Consider the following 19,701-nt stretch of genomic DNA (forward strand, 5'->3'; position numbering starts at 1 on the left):
GCACCTACTCATTTTTTAGTAGCTAAGGGGTACCAGGAGGTGGCACATGTGTTTAATATTACTTTCTGTGGGCAGGGACTGTTTGCTTTAGTGGTTTATTATGTTTTATTGGGAGATTGTGTGGTTATAAATGGTTATAACCAAAATATATTGCTATGAGATAAAATTACAAATTGTCTGTTGCGTTGACTTACATTTAAAAATATGGGAATGTCCATTACTTCTCGCAAAAAAAGGAGATAAACTGGCTCTGACTGAAAGCGTGAGCTGATAAAGCTTTTTTGAAAGATGCTGGTGCATTGTGGGAAATATGTTCTTCTCAGAAGTACAGGATCAAATTGTCTTTTGGTCACCCCCAGCAAATTGGGTTTAGTGAAGCCCCCACTCCGTACAAAGGGCTGTCCACAATCTTTGGGACACCTGGTGTACATAAAACGCCAGCAAAAAGCAGGTGATGTTCACAAACATCGATCAGAACACACAGTCAGGGCTCCAGTGAAACTGTTGTCATGGTGCCCTCTTCAGGACAGGTGCAGAATTACACACAAAGTTTATATTTCATTGCAGCTGCGTTTCTCACGGAGGAAAACGGGTTACAGCTGAAGACTAGGGGCGGTTTATACGCTGTCTGGAGGTGGGAAGCGTCAGAATGGTGCTCTCCCTGAGATCGCGGCTACATCTCAAGCTTAAACTCCTTCTTAAAGCCTAGAATGACACAGGTGTACTTGGTTCAGAGTCTGCTGGTGTCCAATCGCTGTCCACTCTGTGAGACACTCCTCCCTCATTGGTCCACCTTGTAGATGTAGAGTCAGAGACAGTAGCTCAGCTGCCACTGCACAGTTTGTGTTGGTCGCCCTCTAGTCCTTCATCAGTGGACGCAGGGTGCTGCCCAAAGGATGCTGGCCACAGGACAGTGCCCAGTTTGTAGTCGGTGGATGATTCTCAGTCCAGTAGTGACACTAAGTGGTTTAAAAACTCCAGCAGCACTGCTGTGTCTGATCCATTCATACCTGCAGCACAGCACACACTGACACATCGCCATATTAGTGTCACTGCAGCTCTGAGTGACTCCCATCTTCCAAATCATCCCTGCTCTGTGGTAATCACATGTAGGTCCTGACCTTAACAGAACAGGGTAAGAGAGGGCTAACAAAGTATTCAGAGCCACAGATGCACTCCAGTCTGTAAGTGTAGAACTACGCAGTGCTCCTGTGTGGTAAGTGGAGCTGAGAGAATAGACAGTGAGTGCAGAAACAAGGAGGAGGCTTTATTATTTCTGTTGTGTGTGTGTGTGTGTGTGTGTGTGTGTGTGTGTGTGTGTGTGCTGGTGGTGTGCGATGGTTTACTTACGGACCTTTGACCTCGGGGCCGTGGCATACAAAGATGACTTCTGTTCAAGGTCAGGCCACTCGCTCTCACCCGGAGAACAGGTTCTAGACAAAAGAGAAGACAGAGAACATGCTTCTGACAACAGAGGAGACAGAGAGATTTATGGCAGGTTTGTTTGCCACTGTACTGTAGATGATGAGTGAGAACGTATCTGATCCTATGGATGTTGTGTAGTTGTTGTGTTTGTGTAGTTAAAGCCCTGATTGTGTGTGTGTGTGGTAGAACATGCCTGGAATGCAGAGGTTTAAACACGTACAGACACATCACAGAAATTACCCAGAAACCAGAGGGGGCGAGAACTCTCTCTCTCTCTCTCTCTCTCTCTGCTCTGAATCCACTGCAAACCTGATGAGGAGGATGTGTTTACAAACGACAGATGAATGGATGAATTAATTAATTGATTAATGATGCGAGTGTTTATTTCTGAAAGCTGATTTTGAGTGGTACAGGCACAGCTCGGATCTCCGCTCTCAATTCACTTGGCTCTTGGTTGTTTTAAAAAAGCATGTGACAGATGAAAAGTGAGAGTTTTACAACACTCTAAAGAAATGTTGACAGTCGGCTCACTGTCACCTTCAGGAAATTCTTTGCAGATACCAGTGATTATGGAAGTATGTGATATTTTTTTAGTTATCATTTCTCACTTAGGGCGGCACGGTGGCGCAGCAGGTAGGAGTCGCAGTCACACAGTTCCAGGGACCTGGAGGTTGTGAGTTTGATTCCCGCTCCGGGTGACTGTCTGTGAGGAGTGTGGTATGTTCTCTCTGTGTCCGCGTGGGTTTCCCCCACGTGTTGCCCTGTGAAGGACTGGCACCCCCCCAGGGTGTATTCCCACCTTGCGCCCAATGATTCCAGGTAGGCTCTGGACCCACTGTGACCCTGAACTGGATAAGGGTTACAGATAATGAATGAGTGAATGAATTTCTCACTTATTATAAACTCTTACATTTGGACATTTTGAAAGGCATGTCGTGTTCCGCTGTTGGTTGCACCAACAACAACGTTAGTGACTTTAAAATGTCTCAATTGAGCTCTCCTTTGCACCTTAAAATGTTGAGCAGCTGTGTTCTTTTGCCCTCACAGTGTTCAGTTCCAACTTAAATGGAATAGAAAATAATATTGCCCTGGTAAAATTATCCATTCTACATTAAATGGCCCATAAGCTATTTACTGTTACAAGCAGAACTTTACATTCCACCTTAAATGGAGCAGAAATTACTATGTGGACTCTGGGAGAAGGATGCAGGTTTACCCCAAATGAGGATGCGTGTCTGTCCCCACCTCTGGGTGTCCCCCAGGGGCAGAAGACTCAGGTAGACCTTTCCCACCCTGAATCTCAAAGATGTGTCCACTCCTAAACCTTCTTTCGGCCCTGAGACAGTGAGCCATGGCCAGTGGATTGTCTCAGAGCAGAGCATCCAGCATATCTCAGCACAGAAGAGTGGATCACCCTGTTCTTCTCCTTCTGGATCGATTTTCATATATTTGCATATGAAAATGATATAAAGATTGAGGTCGGTGTGCAATACTGAAGTGAGAGGGTACACACCTGGAGCGGGTACACACTACACAGGGTTAGGACCTAAAGCAGAACATATTGTATTAAAGCCTGCAGTGTTTAGCTCTGTGTGTGTGTGTGTGAGAGAGAGAGAGAGAGAGAGAGAGAGAGATTTAATGAAACAGGTATGTGTTCTTCATCTTACACAGTTTCCATTCCATTCACCAGAAGACTGAAGTACTGAGAAAACCGGAGATACAGGGTTTTGTTTGGACAGCACTGTTTGGTTGCTGTGGCTCAGTGCAGATGATGTTTAATGATGTTTTAAAGGATGTACAACAGAAACCTGTCTGACCCTTGAGTCCTGCAACAAAACAAGCCCCTCGTTGGAGAAAAGGCCATGGTCACTATGCTCCTCTCCCACTGAAACATCGAGACCTGCCCCGGGGAATGGTTGTTAGCTTCAGGTTTCTCTTCGAGAACATGACAGAGCTCACAAACATGTGGAGCAGCAGGTTCCATCCACTTTAAACAACACTACATCCTCCAGCGCGGAACTCACTTCACAGCAAGGTCCAGAACTGAGGGCTCTTTACATCACTTTATATCAGACACTTTAGATCAAATACACTGACAGCAGGGGAACGCTGACTGGACACTGCTCTTAGCCTCTGTTTTAATAAAGCTTTGTAACAAGATGTTATAACCGCGCTGAAGGTGCTGGGGGGGTTGATAATTACTTTTGGATCATAAACACGTATCCAACACATCCCAGCTCCATCACATCAGAGAACACATTTCCACCACTCCACAGCCCCAAGCTGAGGGGCTTTATCCTCCTCTAGGCCATGCTTGGCATTGAGCATGGTGATCTCAGGCTCATGTGCAGCTGCTCCAGAGCTTTATGATGAACACACTCAGTACAGTGTCGATGTAAAAGATACATAGCGCATCTTGGCATCAGGCCACAACTCTGGAATCCAAGCATTTCGTAAAAACAATGAACAAAGCCAACATCTCTACTACAGTGTGTCAATGGCTAACTTTCTAAATATGCACCATATAATCTACATACACTGTTAAAAATGAATAAACAGTTTGAGCTTGATTAAACACAGGTTACAGCCTTGAATACAGACTCGTGTAGAGACTCAAACACTGACCCTGTGAGCGATGGCTGGTTTACACAGTGGGGGTGTGTTCTGCTCAGGTTCCTCTAGGTGACCCCACCATTGGCACACACTCTGTTTGGTTTCAGGAGGCGTCGCTAACACTGTGTAAACAGGGCCCATTGACACATGGTAAACACAGATGTTACCTGTTGGACTGCTGTAAAGTATGGTGTGTATAATACGTGTTGACTTTAAAACAACATCTCACACACACACAAACATATACATGCTTCCACAGAAGGTTCCAAGGTGTGTGACCCAGATGCAGATAAATCTAGACTTCTAATATCTAACACAGATCTTCATGTCTCTCGTCTCTCAGGTGTGAGGTTTAGAGTCTTAGGAGTGAGAGTCTAAGTCATATCTCTGGAGAGTAAGTCTAATCAAGTCTCAGGGGTCTAAACTGAGTCTCTATGGTGTGAGTCTAAGAGAAATCTTAAAGGTACAAGTCTAAATCATGTTTTTAAAATGCGAGAATATGTCAATTCTTAAGGGATATGAGTCTAAGTCTGGGGTGGGAGTCTAAGTTGACTCTAAGATGAGTCTCTGGAATGCAAGCGTCAAGTCTCAGGGTGCTCTGAGGTGTGATTGTTGAGTCTTGAGTGTGTGAATCTATGTAAATTGAATCTTGGTGATGCAAGTCGAGTCTCAAGTGTGTGAGTCTAAGTTGAGTCTCTGTGGTGAGAATCTAAATCAGTTCTCTGGAATAGCCAAGTCTGAGTCAAATATTGGTGGGGTGAGTCTTGGAATGCTCAGCTGTGTCTCAGTTGAATTTTGGGTGTATGAGTCTAAGTTGAGTTTTGGGGGTGTGAGTATAACTTGAGTCTAAGTCAATGTCAAGTCTATGGTATGCAAGTTTTACTGGAGCCGCAGGGTGCTATTTTAAAAAGATTCTTGAAAGTTCAAGTCTAAGTCAAGTCTCTGGGGTGTGAATATAAATCAGGTCTTGGTGGTACAGGTCTAAGTTGAGTCTCTGGAACACAAGTCTAAACTGAGTCTCAGGGTACAACTCTAGGTCTAGCCTGTGGGGTGTAAGTCTATGTTGAATCTGAGGGGTATGAGTCTAATTCTAGTCTTGCAGATGTATGTCTAAGTTGAGTCTCTGGGTTAAATCTAAGTCATGTCTTGGGAATGTAAGTCTATGTAGAGTCTTAGGGTTGTGATTCTAAGTAGAGTCTTGGTTGTGCGAGTTTAAGTTGAGTCTCTAGGTTGTAAATCTTGGGAGTATGTATCTACGTAGAGTCTGGGTTGTGAGTCTAAGTCAAGTCTCTTGGGTGCTTTTGAATGCTCTACAAGTCGAGTCTAGGGGATGTAAGTCTAAGTTGAATCTTGGGGTTTGAGTCTAAGTCAAGTCAAGGGTGCTCTTGAATGCTCTAGAAGTTGAGTCTTGCAAGTGCAAGTCTAAGTCACACTTCAGGGGTGTGTGGCTAAGTTGAGTCTTGGGGTGTATGCCTAAGCTGAGTCTCAAAGGTGTAAGTCTAAGTTGAGTCTTGGGGTGTATGCCTAAGTTGAGTCTCGAGGTGTAAGTCTAAGTTGAGTCTCGAGGTGTAAGTCTAAGTTGAGTCTCGGGTTGTACGCCTAAGTTGAGTCTCGAGGTGTAAGTCTAAGTTGAGTCTCGAGGTATAAGTCTAAGTTGAGTCTCGGGTTGTACGCCTAAGTTGAGTCTCAAGGTGTAAGTCTAAGTTGAGTCTTAAGGTGTAAGTCTAAGTTGAGTCTCGAGGTGTAAGTCTAAGTTGAGTCTCGAGGTGTATGTCTAAGTTGAGTCTCGACGTGTAAGTCTAAGTTTAGTCTCGGGGTGTAAGTCTAAGTTGAGTCTCGGGGTGTAAGTCTAAGTTGAGTCTCGAGGTGTAATTCTAAGTTAAGTCTTGAGGTGTACGTCTAAGTTGAGTCTCAAGGTGTAAGTCTAAGTTGAGTCTCGGGGTGTACGCCTAAGTTGAGTCTCGGGTTGTACGCCTAAGTTGAGTCTCGGGTTGTACGCCTAAGTTGAGTGTCGGGTTGTACGTCTAAGTTGAGTCTCAGGCTGTAAGTCTAAGTTGAGTCTCGGGGTGTAAGTCTAAGTTGAGTCTTGGGGTGTAAGTCTAAGTTGAGTCTCGGGTTGTACGTCTAAGTTGAGTCTCGGGTTCTACGTCTAAGTTGAGTCTCGGGGTGTAAGTCTAAGTTGAGTCTCAAGGTGTACGTCTAAGTTGAGTCTCGGGGTGTAAGTCTAAGTTGAGTCTCGGGGTGTAAGTCTAAGTTGAGTCTAGGGGTGTAAGTCTAAGTTGAGTCTCGGGTTATACGTCTAAGTTGAGTCTCGAGGTGTAAGTCTAAGTTGAGTCTCGGGTTGTACGCCTAAGTTGAGTCTCGGGTTGTACGCCTAAGTTGAGTCTCGGGGTGTAAGTCTAAGCTGAGTCTCGAGGTGTAAGTCTAAGCTGAGTCTCGAGGTGTAAGTCTAAGTTGAGTCTCGGGGTGTAAGTCTAAGTTAAGTCTCGGGTTGTACATCTAAGTTGAGTCTCGGGTTCTATGCCTAAGTTGAGTCTCGAGGTGTAAGTCTAAGTTGAGTCTCGGGGTGTAAGTCTAAGTTGAGTCTTGAGGTGTACGTCTAAGTTGAGTCTCGGGTTGTACGTCTAAGTTGAGTCTCGGGTTGTACGTCTAAGTTGAGTCTTGGGGTGTAAGTCTAAGTTGAGTCTCAGGGTGTAAGTCTTAGTTGAGACTCGGGGTGTAAGTCTAAGTTGAGTCTCGGGGTGTAAGTCTTAGTTGAGACTCGGGTTGTACGTCTAAGTTGAGTCTCGGGTTGTACGCCTAAGTTGAGTCTCGGGTGGTACGCCTAAGTTGAGTCTCGAAATGTAAGTCTAAGTTGAGTCTTGTGTTGTACGCCTAAGTTGTGTCTCGGGGTGTAAGTCTAAGTTGAGTCTCGGGGTGTACGTCTAAGTTGAGTCTCGGGTTTTACGTCTAAGCTGAGTCTCGGGGTGTAAGTCTAAGTTGAGTCTCAGGGTGTAAGTCTAAGTTGAGTCTCAGGGTGTAAGTCTAAGTTGAGTCTTAAGGTGTATATCTAAGTTGAGTCTCGAGGTGTAAGTCTAAGTTGAGTCTCGAGGTGTACGTCTAAGTTGAGTCTCGACGTGTAAGTCTAAGTTTAGTCTCGGGGTGTAAGTCTAAGTTGAGTCTCAAGGTGTATGTCTAAGTTGAGTCTCAACGTGTAAGTCTAAGTTGAGTCTCGAGGTGTAAGTCTAAGTTGAGTCTCGAGGTGTAAGTCTAAGTTGAGTCTCGAGGTGTTAGTCTAAGTTAAGTCTCGGGGTGTACGCCTAAGTTGAGTCTCAGGGTGTAAGTCTAAGTTGAGTCTTAAGATGTAAGTCTAAGTTGAGTCTCGAGGTGTAAGTCTAAGTTGAGTCTCGAAGTGTACGTCTAAGTTGAGTCTCAACGTGTAAGTCTAAGTTTAGTCTCGGGGTGTAAGTCTAAGTTGAGTCTCGGGGTGTAAGTCTAAGTTGAGTCTCGAGGTGTAAGTCTAAGTTAAGTCTCGAGGTGTACGTCTAAGTTGAGTCTCAAGGTGTAAGTCGAAGTTGAGTCTCGAGGTGTAAGTCGAAGTTTAGTCTCGAGGTGTAAGTCTAAGTTAAGTCTTGAGGTGTACGTCTAAGTTGAGTCTCAAGGTGTAAGTCTAAGTTAAGTCTTGAGGTGTATGTCTAAGTTGAGTCTCAGGGTGTAAGTCTAAGTTGAGTCTCAGGGGTGTAGGTCTAAGTTGAGTCTTGAGGTGTACGTCTAAGTTGAGTCTCGGGTTGTACGTCTAAGTTGAGTCTTGGGGTGTAAGTCTAAGTTGAGTCTCAGGGTGTAAGTCTTAGTTGAGACTCGGGGTGTAAGTCTAAGTTGAGTCTAGGGGTGTAAGTCTTAGTTGAGACTCGGGTTGTACGTCTAAGTTGAGTCTCGGGTTGTACGCCTAAGTTGAGTCTCGGGTGGTACGCCTAAGTTGAGTCTCGAAATGTAAGTCTAAGTTGAGTCTTGTGTTGTACGCCTAAGTTGTGTCTCGGGGTGTAAGTCTAAGTTGAGTCTCGGGGTGTACGTCTAAGTTGAGTCTCGGGTTTTACGTCTAAGCTGAGTCTCGGGGTGTAAGTCTAAGTTGAGTCTCAGGGTGTAAGTCTAAGTTGAGTCTCAGGGTGTAAGTCTAAGTTGAGTCTTAAGGTGTATATCTAAGTTGAGTCTCGAGGTGTAAGTCTAAGTTGAGTCTCGAGGTGTAAGTCTAAGTTGAGTCTCGACGTGTAAGTCTAAGTTTAGTCTCGGGGTGTAAGTCTAAGTTGAGTCTCAAGGTGTATGTCTAAGTTGAGTCTCGGGGTGTAAGTCTAAGTTGAGTCTCGAGGTGTAAGTCTAAGTTGAGTCTCGAGGTGTAAGTCTAAGTTGAGTCTCGAGGTGTTAGTCTAAGTTAAGTCTCGGGGTGTACGCCTAAGTTGAGTCTCAGGGTGTAAGTCTAAGTTGAGTCTTAAGATGTAAGTCTAAGTTGAGTCTTGAGGTGTAAGTCTAAGTTGAGTCTCGAAGTGTACGTCTAAGTTGAGTCTCAACGTGTAAGTCTAAGTTTAGTCTCGGGGTGTAAGTCTAAGTTGAGTCTCGGGGTGTAAGTCTAAGTTGAGTCTCGAGGTGTAAGTCTAAGTTAAGTCTCGAGGTGTACGTCTAAGTTGAGTCTCAAGGTGTAAGTCGAAGTTGAGTCTCGAGGTGTAAGTCGAAGTTTAGTCTCGAGGTTTAAGTCTAAGTTAAGTCTTGAGGTGTACGTCTAAGTTGAGTCTCAAGGTGTAAGTCTAAGTTAAGTCTTGAGGTGTACGTCTAAGTTGAGTCTCGGGGTGTAAGTCTAAGTTGAGTCTCGAGGTGTAAGTCTAAGTTGAGTCTCGAGGTGTAAGTCTAAGTTGAGTCTCGGGGTGTAAGTCTAAGTTGAGTCTCAGGGTGTAAGTCTAAGTTGAGTCTTGGGTGTACGTCTAAGTTGAGTCTTTGGGTGTAAGTCTAAGTTGAGTCTCGAGGTGTAAGTCTAAGTTGAGTCTCGGGTGTCCGTCTAAGTTGAGTCTTTGGGTGTAAGTCTAAGTTGAGTCTCGGGTGTACGTCTAAGTTGAGTCTCGTGTGTACGTCTAAGTTGAGTCTCGGGGTGTAAGTCTAAGTTGAGTCTCGGGTGTACGTCTAAGTTGAGTCTCGGGTGTACGTCTAAGTTGAGTATTTGGGTGTAAGTCTAAGTTGAGTCTCGGGTGTACGTCTAAGTTGAGTCTCGGGGTGTAAGTCTAAGTTGAGTCTCGGGTGTACGTCTAAGTTGAGTCTCGAGGTGTAAGTCTGAGTCTCGTAATTGCAGGTGTTCATTTCATTAATGAAAACAATAATGAAAATATATTCAATGACGTATTCACTTTAAACTTTCCTGATACTCTGTCTTAGCTGTTGCTCAGATAACTCTGGAACCACACTCTGAAATCACTTTCTGGAGTGCATACGTGAAAACGGCTACAGTGAACGATCTCCAGCCAGCATTCCGCTAATGTGACACCCCCGGGTAAAACGTCTGCTGGAGCAGGAAGCTTCTCATGATAAAGCCTTGTCCCTCGTAGAAATCTCACTGGGTTCCAGATGGGCAAGGTCTCAGTGGGGGTTGGTCCATGGGAGATCTATGGGACCCAGGTGGGCTACATCTATACGGGGTCCACATGGGTGTAGACTGGGTTGTGTCCAGCTCAGATGGATCCCATATTTAACCCATCCTGGTCCTATCACTGACCCTGGGAGATTGTCCATATATAGGGCCAACTTATTAACCCCTGAACAAACCTTGGTGTTACTATGTGTCCAGCGGGGGCGTGCTGGCAGGGCCAGGTGGATCTAGCAGTTAACTAGCCCACGACAGAGACACAGAGAGCATGAGATAGAGACACAGGGTGTGTGAGAACCATAAAAGGTCGGTGGCTGAGAATCTACAGAGTGAAAATAAGGTCAGGTGATCTGACCCTGAGCCACTGCAGGCGGTTTAGTGTCTGTCTGGAAAGGGCAGGGGAAGCCGTCTGAGCTGCATATGCAGAACGCTGTTAATTCCAGGTTTCATTTTCAGGTCAAACCCCCGCAAATCTCATGCTGCACGTGGGTCAGGAGAAACACCTGAGGAGGTCAAAGAGGAGAACATCCACCTGCTCCAGGAAACATGAGTGAAGTCCCAAAACCGGGACCTATTTATATCATTTTAATTCAGAAATAAGTGAAGAACGCTATCTGAGTTCATCACCAGCACAGCCCTGACACCCCAAGCTTCGGCAGCAGATGCTCTGGAAACAGACCCCACCAGAAACTAAAGGGAAAGAGGGTTTAACCCGGTTCTGTGTTACCTCTCAGTCAGTGGATCGTCTGCTGCTCTCTTCTTCTTCTTCTTCCAGGAGAACAGCCTCAGAGCTCTAGGCTTCTCTTCCTTTTCTGAGGATTCCTTCAAGTTCAGGTCGCTTTTGGAAAACAGACTTTTAAGAGATTTCCTGGAGGAGCTGCTCTTGGCCATGTCTGGATCAGAGGGCGGAGAAGAACACACTGTAAATATCTTGCACTGGAAAAGCGATGATCTGCTAAAGAACAGCTCCCCACCACTCTCTCCACCTGAGGCGATCATTTATGCACACCTGCACAGAGACGACCCCGCCCCTTGCTGTGATTGGTCAGTAGTGCCCTTCTTGCTCTACGATTGGCTAATACTTCAATAACATTTGGCACAGACGCAAAAGAGGCAGGTTTTCAGAGACGGAAAACAGGTGGGGAACTAACTGACAGAATTATTTGAATATCAGAAACGTTGATGAATTTAACATTAGATTAAAATAAACACCTGATTTGTAAGATAGATAATAATTATTAATGAACTGTGATATGTCCTGAACGAGCTGTTTTATGTGTGGTTTGATACTGTGCAGACAGAGTTGTATCTCACATGAAGAATTATACTAGGTCCTTTAAGTAAAATATCTATATATTATATATATATAATATATATCTATATATATAATAAATATATATTTATATAACACTATTAAATAAATGCCAATACCTGCTTTACAGAGAGGACGGTGAGGAACTATGAGTGTGTGGAAGAGTCTCAGAGCTGGGTGGATCTGTGTGTGTGTGTGTGCGTGTGTGTGTGTGGACCCGTGTGTATGATCAGACCTGAACGAGGATCTGTTTCAGAGCGAGTCTGTGTGAGGGACATTACCGCCATCTGGTGGAAAATCATCAGACTTGCAGCTCTAGAAATGAATGAAATTACTACAAATGTGTGACTGGCTGAATGTGTGTAATGGTCAACAACTGTGAGTGTGTGAGTGACTGGGTGTGTGTGTGTGTGTGTGTGTGTGTGTGTGTGTGTGTGTGTGTGAGTGACTGGGTGAAACTTTCCAAAGGTGTAAGTGTGTGGAGAAGGGTATCTCCTCAGGACGGCAGCAGCTCCGAGAGGGAGGAAGACCCACAGAGTGCTCTGCTCTCACCCTCAAGGGACTTGCTGCAGTAGATGTCAGATTAGGTGAAAAATAAACAAGAAAAAAAAATCTGACATGCTGGACATGTCATCGTCATATTATACATACCATGAATACACAAAGTGCAACCTCAAAAGCAGTGCTACACAGGACAATGTATGAGTGTAACCACATTGAAAACTTTGGTCTATATGCATAAAAACATTAAAATTAACAATGCAATGCTTATTTATTCATCCATCCATCATCTGTAACCGCTTATCCAATTCAGGGTCACAGTGGGTCACAGTGGGTCCAGAGCCTACCTGGAATCACTGGGCGCAAGGCGGGAATACACCCTGGAGAGGGCGCCAGTCCTTCACAGGGCAACACACACACACACATTCACTCACACACTCACACCTGCGGACACTTTTGAGTCGCCAACGTGTGTTTTTGGACTGTGGGAGGAAACCGGAGCACCCGGAGGAAACCCACGCAGACACAGTGAGAACACACCACACAGACAGTCACCCGGAGGAAACCCACGCAGACACAGGGAGAACACACCACACTCCTCACAGACAGTCACCCGGAGGAAACCCACGCATACACAAAGAGAACACACCACACTCCTCACAGACAGTCACCCGGAGGAAACCCACGCAGACACAGGGAGAACACACCACACTCCTCACAGACAGTCACCCGGAGGAAACCCACGCATACACAAAGAGAACACACCACACTCCTCACAGACAGTCACCCGGAGGAAACCCACACAGACACAGAGAGAACACACCACACTCCTCACAGACAGTCACCCGGAGCGGAAATCGAACCCACAACCTCCAGGTCCCTGGAGCTTTGTGACTGCGCCCCCTACCTGCCGCCTCTTATTTATTCAAATAATATTTAATTATGTCATGCCTTCAATACATTTAGAAGCACTTACTTTTATTTATAATTTATATGTACTGTGATTATTGCTCACATATTTGTACATATTTGTGTATCATTAATACATTTATTTGATTAGTTTTATTTCTACTCACTTATTTTATTAAAACGTATGTAAACATTCATTATGTGTGAAACTTAGCGACGTAGTGACGTAGACGCCGCTTTGACCAATCAGGACTCACGGCGCAGATTTCGAATGTTAACGTCCGGAGAGAAAGGGGAGAGGCGTGACGTCACGTGCGGAGCTGAATCTCTGGTTCCGTTGAGTACGGTTTCTGCAATCCTGCTTTAAACGGTGAGTCCAGGTAAAACATTTCAGGGTCAGTTTGTTGTTTATGTCCGAATTATGTCATTATCTCAGTTACTGTGGTTTGCGGGAGGGGATTGACTCACTGGGGCGAATAACATTAAACATTGACTTAAACTGTACTAAACGTCGGCGCATAAATACACATTTCGGGGTGTTTGTAGAGTGACAGATTCTTTAAAAGCATTTGTAGACATTTGGCGATCATTTAGAAATGATATTTCACGAAATTCTATGAATCTACGCCCCCTCGTCACCAGCTTCTTATTGGAGTTGTTCCGTTCCACCTTAAATTGTGCAGTTATTGCTGCAATATTTAAGGTGGAACGGAACGTTCAAATAAGCTGAATGAAAAGACATTTAAAATCATTTTATTATGATCTAGTTACCACAGCCACGTTTACAGACGTCAAAACATTATAGAGCACGTATTAAAATTACGTAAACAACGTATTTATCGTTATGTATTATATTATTATTACTACTTCTCTCTCTCTCTCTCTCCCCCATTACAGAGACAGCTTCTCTGTGACATTGTTTATTATTTATTAGTTTATTTATAACAGATGTTGTCATTGTCAGACATGTATTAAATATCTAAACGTTTAAAAAAAATCCTCCTTCACCTTTTAACAGTGGGATTACATCATGGTTCGAGAGAGGGTGGTCCAGAAAAAGTCATTCCAGCAAAGTCTGGACGACATCAAGGAGAAGATGAAAGAGAAAAGGAATCAGAGACTGGCGAGTGCTAGTGCTGCAAGCCACGGACTTTCAAAACTAAAACACAGAAACACGGGTAACGAGTGGTGTATATAGACCTACTTTTCTATGTTCTTCGTATTGTATCAGTGAATGGAACCAGACGTCTTCCTCTAAAAGTGCTTAAGTAGAAGCATAGTAAACGGCTGATGTGTGCCCATAATTTGGAGAAGCTGTTGGTGTTTAAATCCATTCCTGTTGGAAAGGGATGCTGAGAGGGACAAACTTACTGAGTTGAGATGTCCACTGTTCTCTTTCATCAACATCCATCCATCCATTATCTGTAACCCTTATCCAATTTAGGGTCGCGGGGGGTCCAGAGCCTACCTGGAATCATTGGGCGCAAGGCGGGAATACACCCTGGAGGGGACGCCAGTCCTTCACAGGGCAACACAGACACACACACATTCACTCACACACTCACACCTACGGACACTTTCGAGTCGCCAATCCACCTGCAACGTGTGTTTTTGGACTGTGGGAGGAAACCGGAGCACCCGGAGGAAACCCACGCGGACACAGGGAGAACACACCACACTTCTCACAGACAGTCACCCGGAGCTGGAATCGAACCCACAACCTCCAGGCCCCTGGAGCTGTGTGACTGCGACACCTACCTGCTGCGCCACCGTGCCGCCCTATCATCAACATCACATCATATAAAGCTCTTTGGACAAGTGAAGGTCATGGGTGTTGGTGGAGAGGAAATAAATGCTCGTTCTGTGTTGGAAACATGGAGACACCTGGTTCCATTCACTCTGTTTACTTCCCTGGGATGTTTACAGTGCTGTGAAGAAGTGTTGAGTTGTGTGTAGTGGTGATTGAGGGTGTGTTCTCTGTTGTGACCTCTGCTGTTGTACCTTGTGTAGTGACTGTGAAGCCCTTCGTACTAAAGAGTGTCCAGGTGAACAACAAGGCCCTGGCCCTGGCACTTCAGGCAGAGAGGGAGAAGGTACGGCAAGCACATGGGGTCATTCTCCAGATGAAGAGAGAGAGACAGGCACTTTTCTTTCACCTGCTGATGCTGAAGAGGGCTCTGAGGGAAGGGACAGTGAGGAGTGCTCAGGTGAGATATTCTCTGTGCTGAAATGTGCTGGCATTTTATCAAAGCTTGTTTATAGTTTAATTGGGGTGCAGTGAAGACCACTATTTGTAATCCATGTCATAGCAAAGCTCCACAGTCTTTTCTCTCTGCAATCTGTTTTTATTTGTGTGTGTTTGTTGTGTTGTTTTCAGATTTCAGAGGAGCCAAAGTTACTCTTGGACTTCAGCAGTCCTTCGTGAGTTTATTTGTTTATCGATTAACCAGCTCTCTGGTAAAGTGACCCAGTATCAAATTCTTAAATCAAATTCTCCAGCTTTTAACTGGAATTGAACTGTGTATAATTGTGATTCTGTCCTGGTTAAGGCCGAAGACACAAAATGAAGCTCTCAGTCAAGAAGAGAAGCACCGCTCTCCTGAGCCTTTCATAGAGCAGTGTTCTGCGGAGACTGGTGAGCGTCTTCTGGAAATTACAACATTAAAACCCCAGTTATCTGTTTAGAAGATGGTTTTTGTAAACTATATTAACTTAAAATGATGAAACTTTTTTGAACATTGAGGCTGTAACCTGTTTAAACTCTGTGTTTTTGCTTCCTAGTCTCTTTTCCTGCTGGAAAAGGTGGTGAGGCAGGTTCTCTGCCAGCAACTGTAGGAACGCGGCGGCGTGGAGACGGAAAGAAACGCACAGAGCGCCTGAGGAGGCGAAGCTCATTATTTGACCCTACTTCTGTGGGTGTTATTGTCACAGAGGACGTAGAGCCCCCACACTCTGAGACTACAGAGGACCCAGACGAGAATGCAGAGTGTATTATAGCTGCTGAGAACCCATTGAGTTTGGATCAGAAACCACTTCTGCACGGTATGATCGACAGCTCCAGGGCCAATCTGGAATCTGAGCTCTCAGGTAAGAAAGACTGGCAGTTTTTTCATCATCACAATGATAAAGGATCACATTTTTCTGAAGAACGTTTTGTTTTTTCCTGTACTAATGTTCATGTATTTGTCAGACCTCCCAGCCATTCAGCACTCCACTCCGGAGCCTCCTCAGCGCAATGCTTCCCGAAAAACAAAGAAGCGAGCAGCTCAGCCCAAACCCGAGAGAGGTAGGAAACCAGAGCGCGTTCCTCTAAAGAAGCCGTGGGAGAACTCTAAACCTCGGGCACGGTCCAAAAGCAGAGACCGATCAAATAACTCCAAAGCTCATACGAATCTAAACTCGAGTCTCGGAGGAAACGACACCTTCGATTTTGACTGTGAGGAAGCAGTCCATATAACGCCATTCAGAGCTGGCGCCAAGTGCTCTGAGCCTGCAGCAGAACAGACCACGCCCACTCAAATGGCCCCACACACCCAGGGGACCCAGCCCACTCCCTCTACCATAGAGATGAGTCCTTCAGAATCAGAGGATGATGCGAATGACAGCCTCTACGTTCCTGAAAAGAAATTAAGACGAGCACGAAGCCCACCGCAGAGAAGAGCTCGCTCCAAAAGAAGATCTGCTCAGAAGCAAGGAAAAGGAAATGCTCCAAAACAGCGCAGAGCCTCTGCCAAGCACCCAGGTACACACATCTCTCACTGCATTTCAGATCATCAACACCTGCCACATAGTCTGCCTGGAGTTAGGCCTGTGTCATATTCATTTTTGACCTATGCATTTAACCCATCCGTGGGAGTGAACACACACACCTGGAGCAGCTCTGCGTCCGGGGAGCATTTTGTGCCTTGTTCAAGGGCACTTCAGCCATGTTCCCACCAGTCGTCGGGATCAAACCAGCAACCTTCTGGTACCAAGCCCAGACCTCTAACCTTCAGGCAATGGCTGCCCCTGTGGCGGTAATGTGACAAGATCTAAAACAGCAGCAGAATCTACTTATAGCAGCGGATAGAGAGTTAAGCTTAAACCAAACAGCAGAAAAACACTTCTGTTAAATGAAAGCATCTTTAACTTAACACAAAACTAGCAGCTTTCAGAGAAGAAAAAGAAAACGTTTAATATGTTAAAACACATTCAGGAATGTGTTATTATTATTTATTTATTGTTATTTATTGTTTGTTTGTTTTTTACATTACAGAGCTCAGAAATTCCTGTGCTGAATCCTCAGACAATATAGAGTGGGCCCCTACAGAACTACATTCCCCACAAGCACCTGATGAGAATTTACATATACCCGTTTCCCCTGTACTCCCACCTCCTGAGAGTTTAAAGGACTCTCCAAAGGCCCCTGAGAGAAACAAATGTAAACCCAATAAAGGTTTATCAGACTTAATTTTGGCATTCTGTTCTATTTTTTGTGTGAAAAAAAGCTGTTTAATTTTTAACACAGGACTTTTTTATTATTATTTCCAGCTCCTTGCTCTTCACTTCCTGTAACTCCTGCTGAAGAGGCAGAGTTGATGATTGACAGTCCATTCATTGATCTTCCACACTGCCAGAGCCAATCCTGTGAACAGGAGAACACTGTCCTAACGAATAAGACTAAGAGAAGAAAAGGTAATGTCAGTTTTACCTCTTTACCGACTGAAGACTTTTGGACCTAAGTCCCCTCTGCTTTTTGATTAACCCCTACACTCCTCTGTTCAGAGTTACAGATGTGGAACTTATTTCCAGAATGAATTTACCCTAACATCTTGAAAGTGCTTTTAATATTTTGACTTTTCAGTTTGTTCCAAAGAATATAAGCATGTGTGAAAGGTCAATATCAGCAGTACATTGGTAATGCTATGAATTTATCCTTTCCGGCTACCCATAAAACTGACCACAAGTTGATGTCAGACACACGCTACTCTATAAACCCGAGACATGTTGACAATATTTAAAAAATAAATTTCATTCATTATCTGTAACCAATTCAGGGTCACGGTGGGTCCAGAGCCTACCTGGAATCATTGGGCGCAATGCAGCAATACACCCTGGAGGGGGCGCCAATCCTTCACAGGGCAACACACACACTCACACCTATGGTCACTTCAACCTACCAACATGTGTTTTTGGACTGTGGGAGGAAACCGGAGCACCTGGAGGAAACCCACACAGACACGGGGAGAACACACCAACTCCTCACAGACAGTCACCTGGAGGAAACCCACGCGGACACGGGGAGAACACACCAACTCCTCACAGACAGTCACCCGGAGGAAACCCACGCAGACACAGGGAGAACACACCAACTCCTCACAGATAGTCACCTGGAGGAAACCCACGCGGACACGGGGAGAACACACCAACTCCTCACAGACAGTCACCCGGAGGAAACCCACACGGACACGGGGAGAACACACCAACTCCTCACAGACAGTCACCTGGAGGAAACCCACGCGGACACGGGGAGAACACACCAACTCCTCACAGACAGTCACCCGGAGGAAACCCACACGGACACGGGGAGAACACACCAACTCCTCACAGACAGTCACCCGGAGGAAACCCACGCGGACACGGGGAGAACACACCAACTCCTCACAGACAGTCACCCGGAGGAAACCCACGCAGACACAGGGAGAACACACCACACTCCTCACAGACAGTCACCCGGAGGAAACCCACGCAGACACAGGGAGAACACACCAACTCCTCACAGACAGTCACCTGGAGGAAACCCACGCGGACACGGGGAGAACACACCAACTCCTCACAGACAGTCACCCGGAGGAAACCCACACGGACACAGGGTGAACACACCACACTCCTCACAGACAGTCACCCGGAGGAAACCCACACAGACACAGGGAGAACACACCACACTCCTCACAGACAGTCACCCGGAGCGGGAATCGAACCCACAACCTCCAGGTCCCTGGAGCTGTGTGACTGCGACACCTACCTGCTGCACCACTGTGCCGCCCCTAGATAAATAAATAAATTCAGTGACTGGTCCTGGAGGAACACAAAGGTTCAAACATAAGTGAAATAAGACGAGTTTGTTTTCGTTCAACGAAGTGTAAAAGACCTGTACATTTTGCTGTGGATACTCAACATTTCTGGAATTTGTAATGTAGATTCTTTATGATCTAAACTCTCATTACTCTTGAAGTCTTGTTTCTCTGTCCTGTTCACATCACATTTCTCACATATTTCTCCTTGTTTCACATTCTTCACACTCCGTCAGCTGAATGTTGACAGAAGGTGTTGGGGATGTTGTTTTAATGTTACTTGTTTCTTTGCACTCAGGTGGGCTGGTTGTACGTTCCTGTCTGGGCTTGGCTTTGTATGATGTCACAAATCTCTCCCCTGCAGCCAATCAAACACTTGCTCCTGGACGAGACTCTACCTCTGGCCCTATACGCATCCGACGCCGTACGAGTGCTGTCAACTATAAAGAGCCATCCATTAGTTCGTACGTTCCATCTTTAATTTAGTTACCTTTTCTCTGCTGATTAACTTCTTGTGATTCTTCACTGTAGTTTTAATTCTGCTGTATCGATGTGTCCTGTCACTTCCTTCTGACATTGCATGTTTTTTTTTAAACTGTTTTTCACAGACACTTTTTAAAATATCTCTCTCTCTCACTCAGGAAGCTTCGTCGTGGAGATAAATTCACAGATACACAGTTCCTGCGTTCTCCGATATTTAAGCAGAAATCTCGCCGCTCCCTCAAAACTTTGGAAAAGTACAACGAGTCCTTTGTTGGCTGTCGCTGAATATATTAAATGTGTGTTTAGGTTTATTTGTATAGGGCATTACAGTATTGTTTCATTCCTAGAGCCATTTCCACTTTATATTCATAATGTAAATATTTTAATTTGTGTGGTTTTAACTTGTGTAAAATGTCGGATCATGAACAATAAAGGCTTTTTAATGCTGAACATGTCTGCAGCTCTTTTCTGACTTGTGTTGATGTTGCTAAAAATGACCATGTAATTAAAGTCCCTAAGTTGGACTAGTTAATGAAATACATCCACCCATCTTTAATTTCTGGGGAAAATTGAGGCTAATATTAAAGTTCAGCAATGTGCAAATATAAAGCTGAATATAATTAAGAAATTTGTAGGTTATAAAATAAGGCTCTTAAATAAAAACTCGATTCCTGCCGCTGTGGTAAAATGGCGGAGATGGGGGTGCACGATTATGCAGAGAGTATTTGTCGGCGCGCATAGGTGCAGCTTTGCGCTCTGGGCTACTTGATGACGTGACGCTCAGTGAGTCTTGCGCATGCGCG

At 45.0% G+C, this 19,701-nt stretch overlaps 2 protein-coding genes across 5 annotated transcripts in view; one reads left to right on the forward strand and one right to left on the reverse strand.

Moving 5' to 3' along the window:
• The window catches only part of crybg2 (crystallin beta-gamma domain containing 2), a 56,617-nt gene extending 45,978 nt beyond the window's left edge, over nt 1–10,639 (reverse strand). The window contains exons 1-2 of the mRNA XM_066642764.1: nt 10,368–10,639; nt 1,355–1,433 (exon numbers count right to left, since the gene is read on the reverse strand). Coding sequence (XP_066498861.1) covers nt 1,355–1,433; nt 10,368–10,639 — 351 coding nt within the window. The remainder of the gene's footprint in view (nt 1–1,354; nt 1,434–10,367) is intronic.
• Nucleotides 10,640–12,593: 1,954 nt separating this feature from the next.
• Nucleotides 12,594–19,328, forward strand: sgo1 (shugoshin 1). Of its 4 annotated transcripts, none has more exons than XM_066642594.1 (11): nt 12,594–12,732; nt 13,381–13,540; nt 14,373–14,569; nt 14,740–14,783; nt 14,912–14,997; nt 15,144–15,449; nt 15,553–16,104; nt 16,618–16,797; nt 16,893–17,036; nt 18,714–18,879; nt 19,057–19,328. In XM_066642594.1, exons 2-11 carry the CDS (start codon nt 13,393–13,395, stop codon nt 19,181–19,183), a joined length of 1,950 nt encoding a protein of 649 aa, XP_066498691.1. In that variant the 5' UTR covers nt 12,594–12,732; nt 13,381–13,392; the 3' UTR covers nt 19,184–19,328. The 4 variants fall into 4 exon arrangements, with proteins under 4 accessions (XP_066498691.1, XP_066498694.1, XP_066498693.1 ...); XM_066642597.1 differs by having other exon boundaries at nt 18,780–18,879; XM_066642596.1 differs by having other exon boundaries at nt 16,618–16,782.
• Nucleotides 19,329–19,701: the final 373 nt, after the last annotated feature.

The sequence above is a fragment of the Hoplias malabaricus genome, chromosome 13, assembly GCF_029633855.1.
Source record: "Hoplias malabaricus isolate fHopMal1 chromosome 13, fHopMal1.hap1, whole genome shotgun sequence".
NCBI lineage: Eukaryota > Metazoa > Chordata > Actinopteri > Characiformes > Erythrinidae > Hoplias > Hoplias malabaricus.

Excerpts from the sequence above, each read along its gene's own strand:
- sgo1 (XM_066642594.1), top strand. The coding sequence starts at position 13,393 with ATGGTTCGAGAGAGGGTGGTCCAGAAAAAGTCATTCCAGCAAAGTCTG. Across the intron at positions 15,450-15,552 it reads TCTGGAATCTGAGCTCTCAG|ACCTCCCAGCCATTCAGCAC; the intron begins GTAAGAAAGACT and ends TGTATTTGTCAG. Across the intron at positions 18,880-19,056 it reads AAAGAGCCATCCATTAGTTC|GAAGCTTCGTCGTGGAGATA; the intron begins GTACGTTCCATC and ends TCTCTCACTCAG.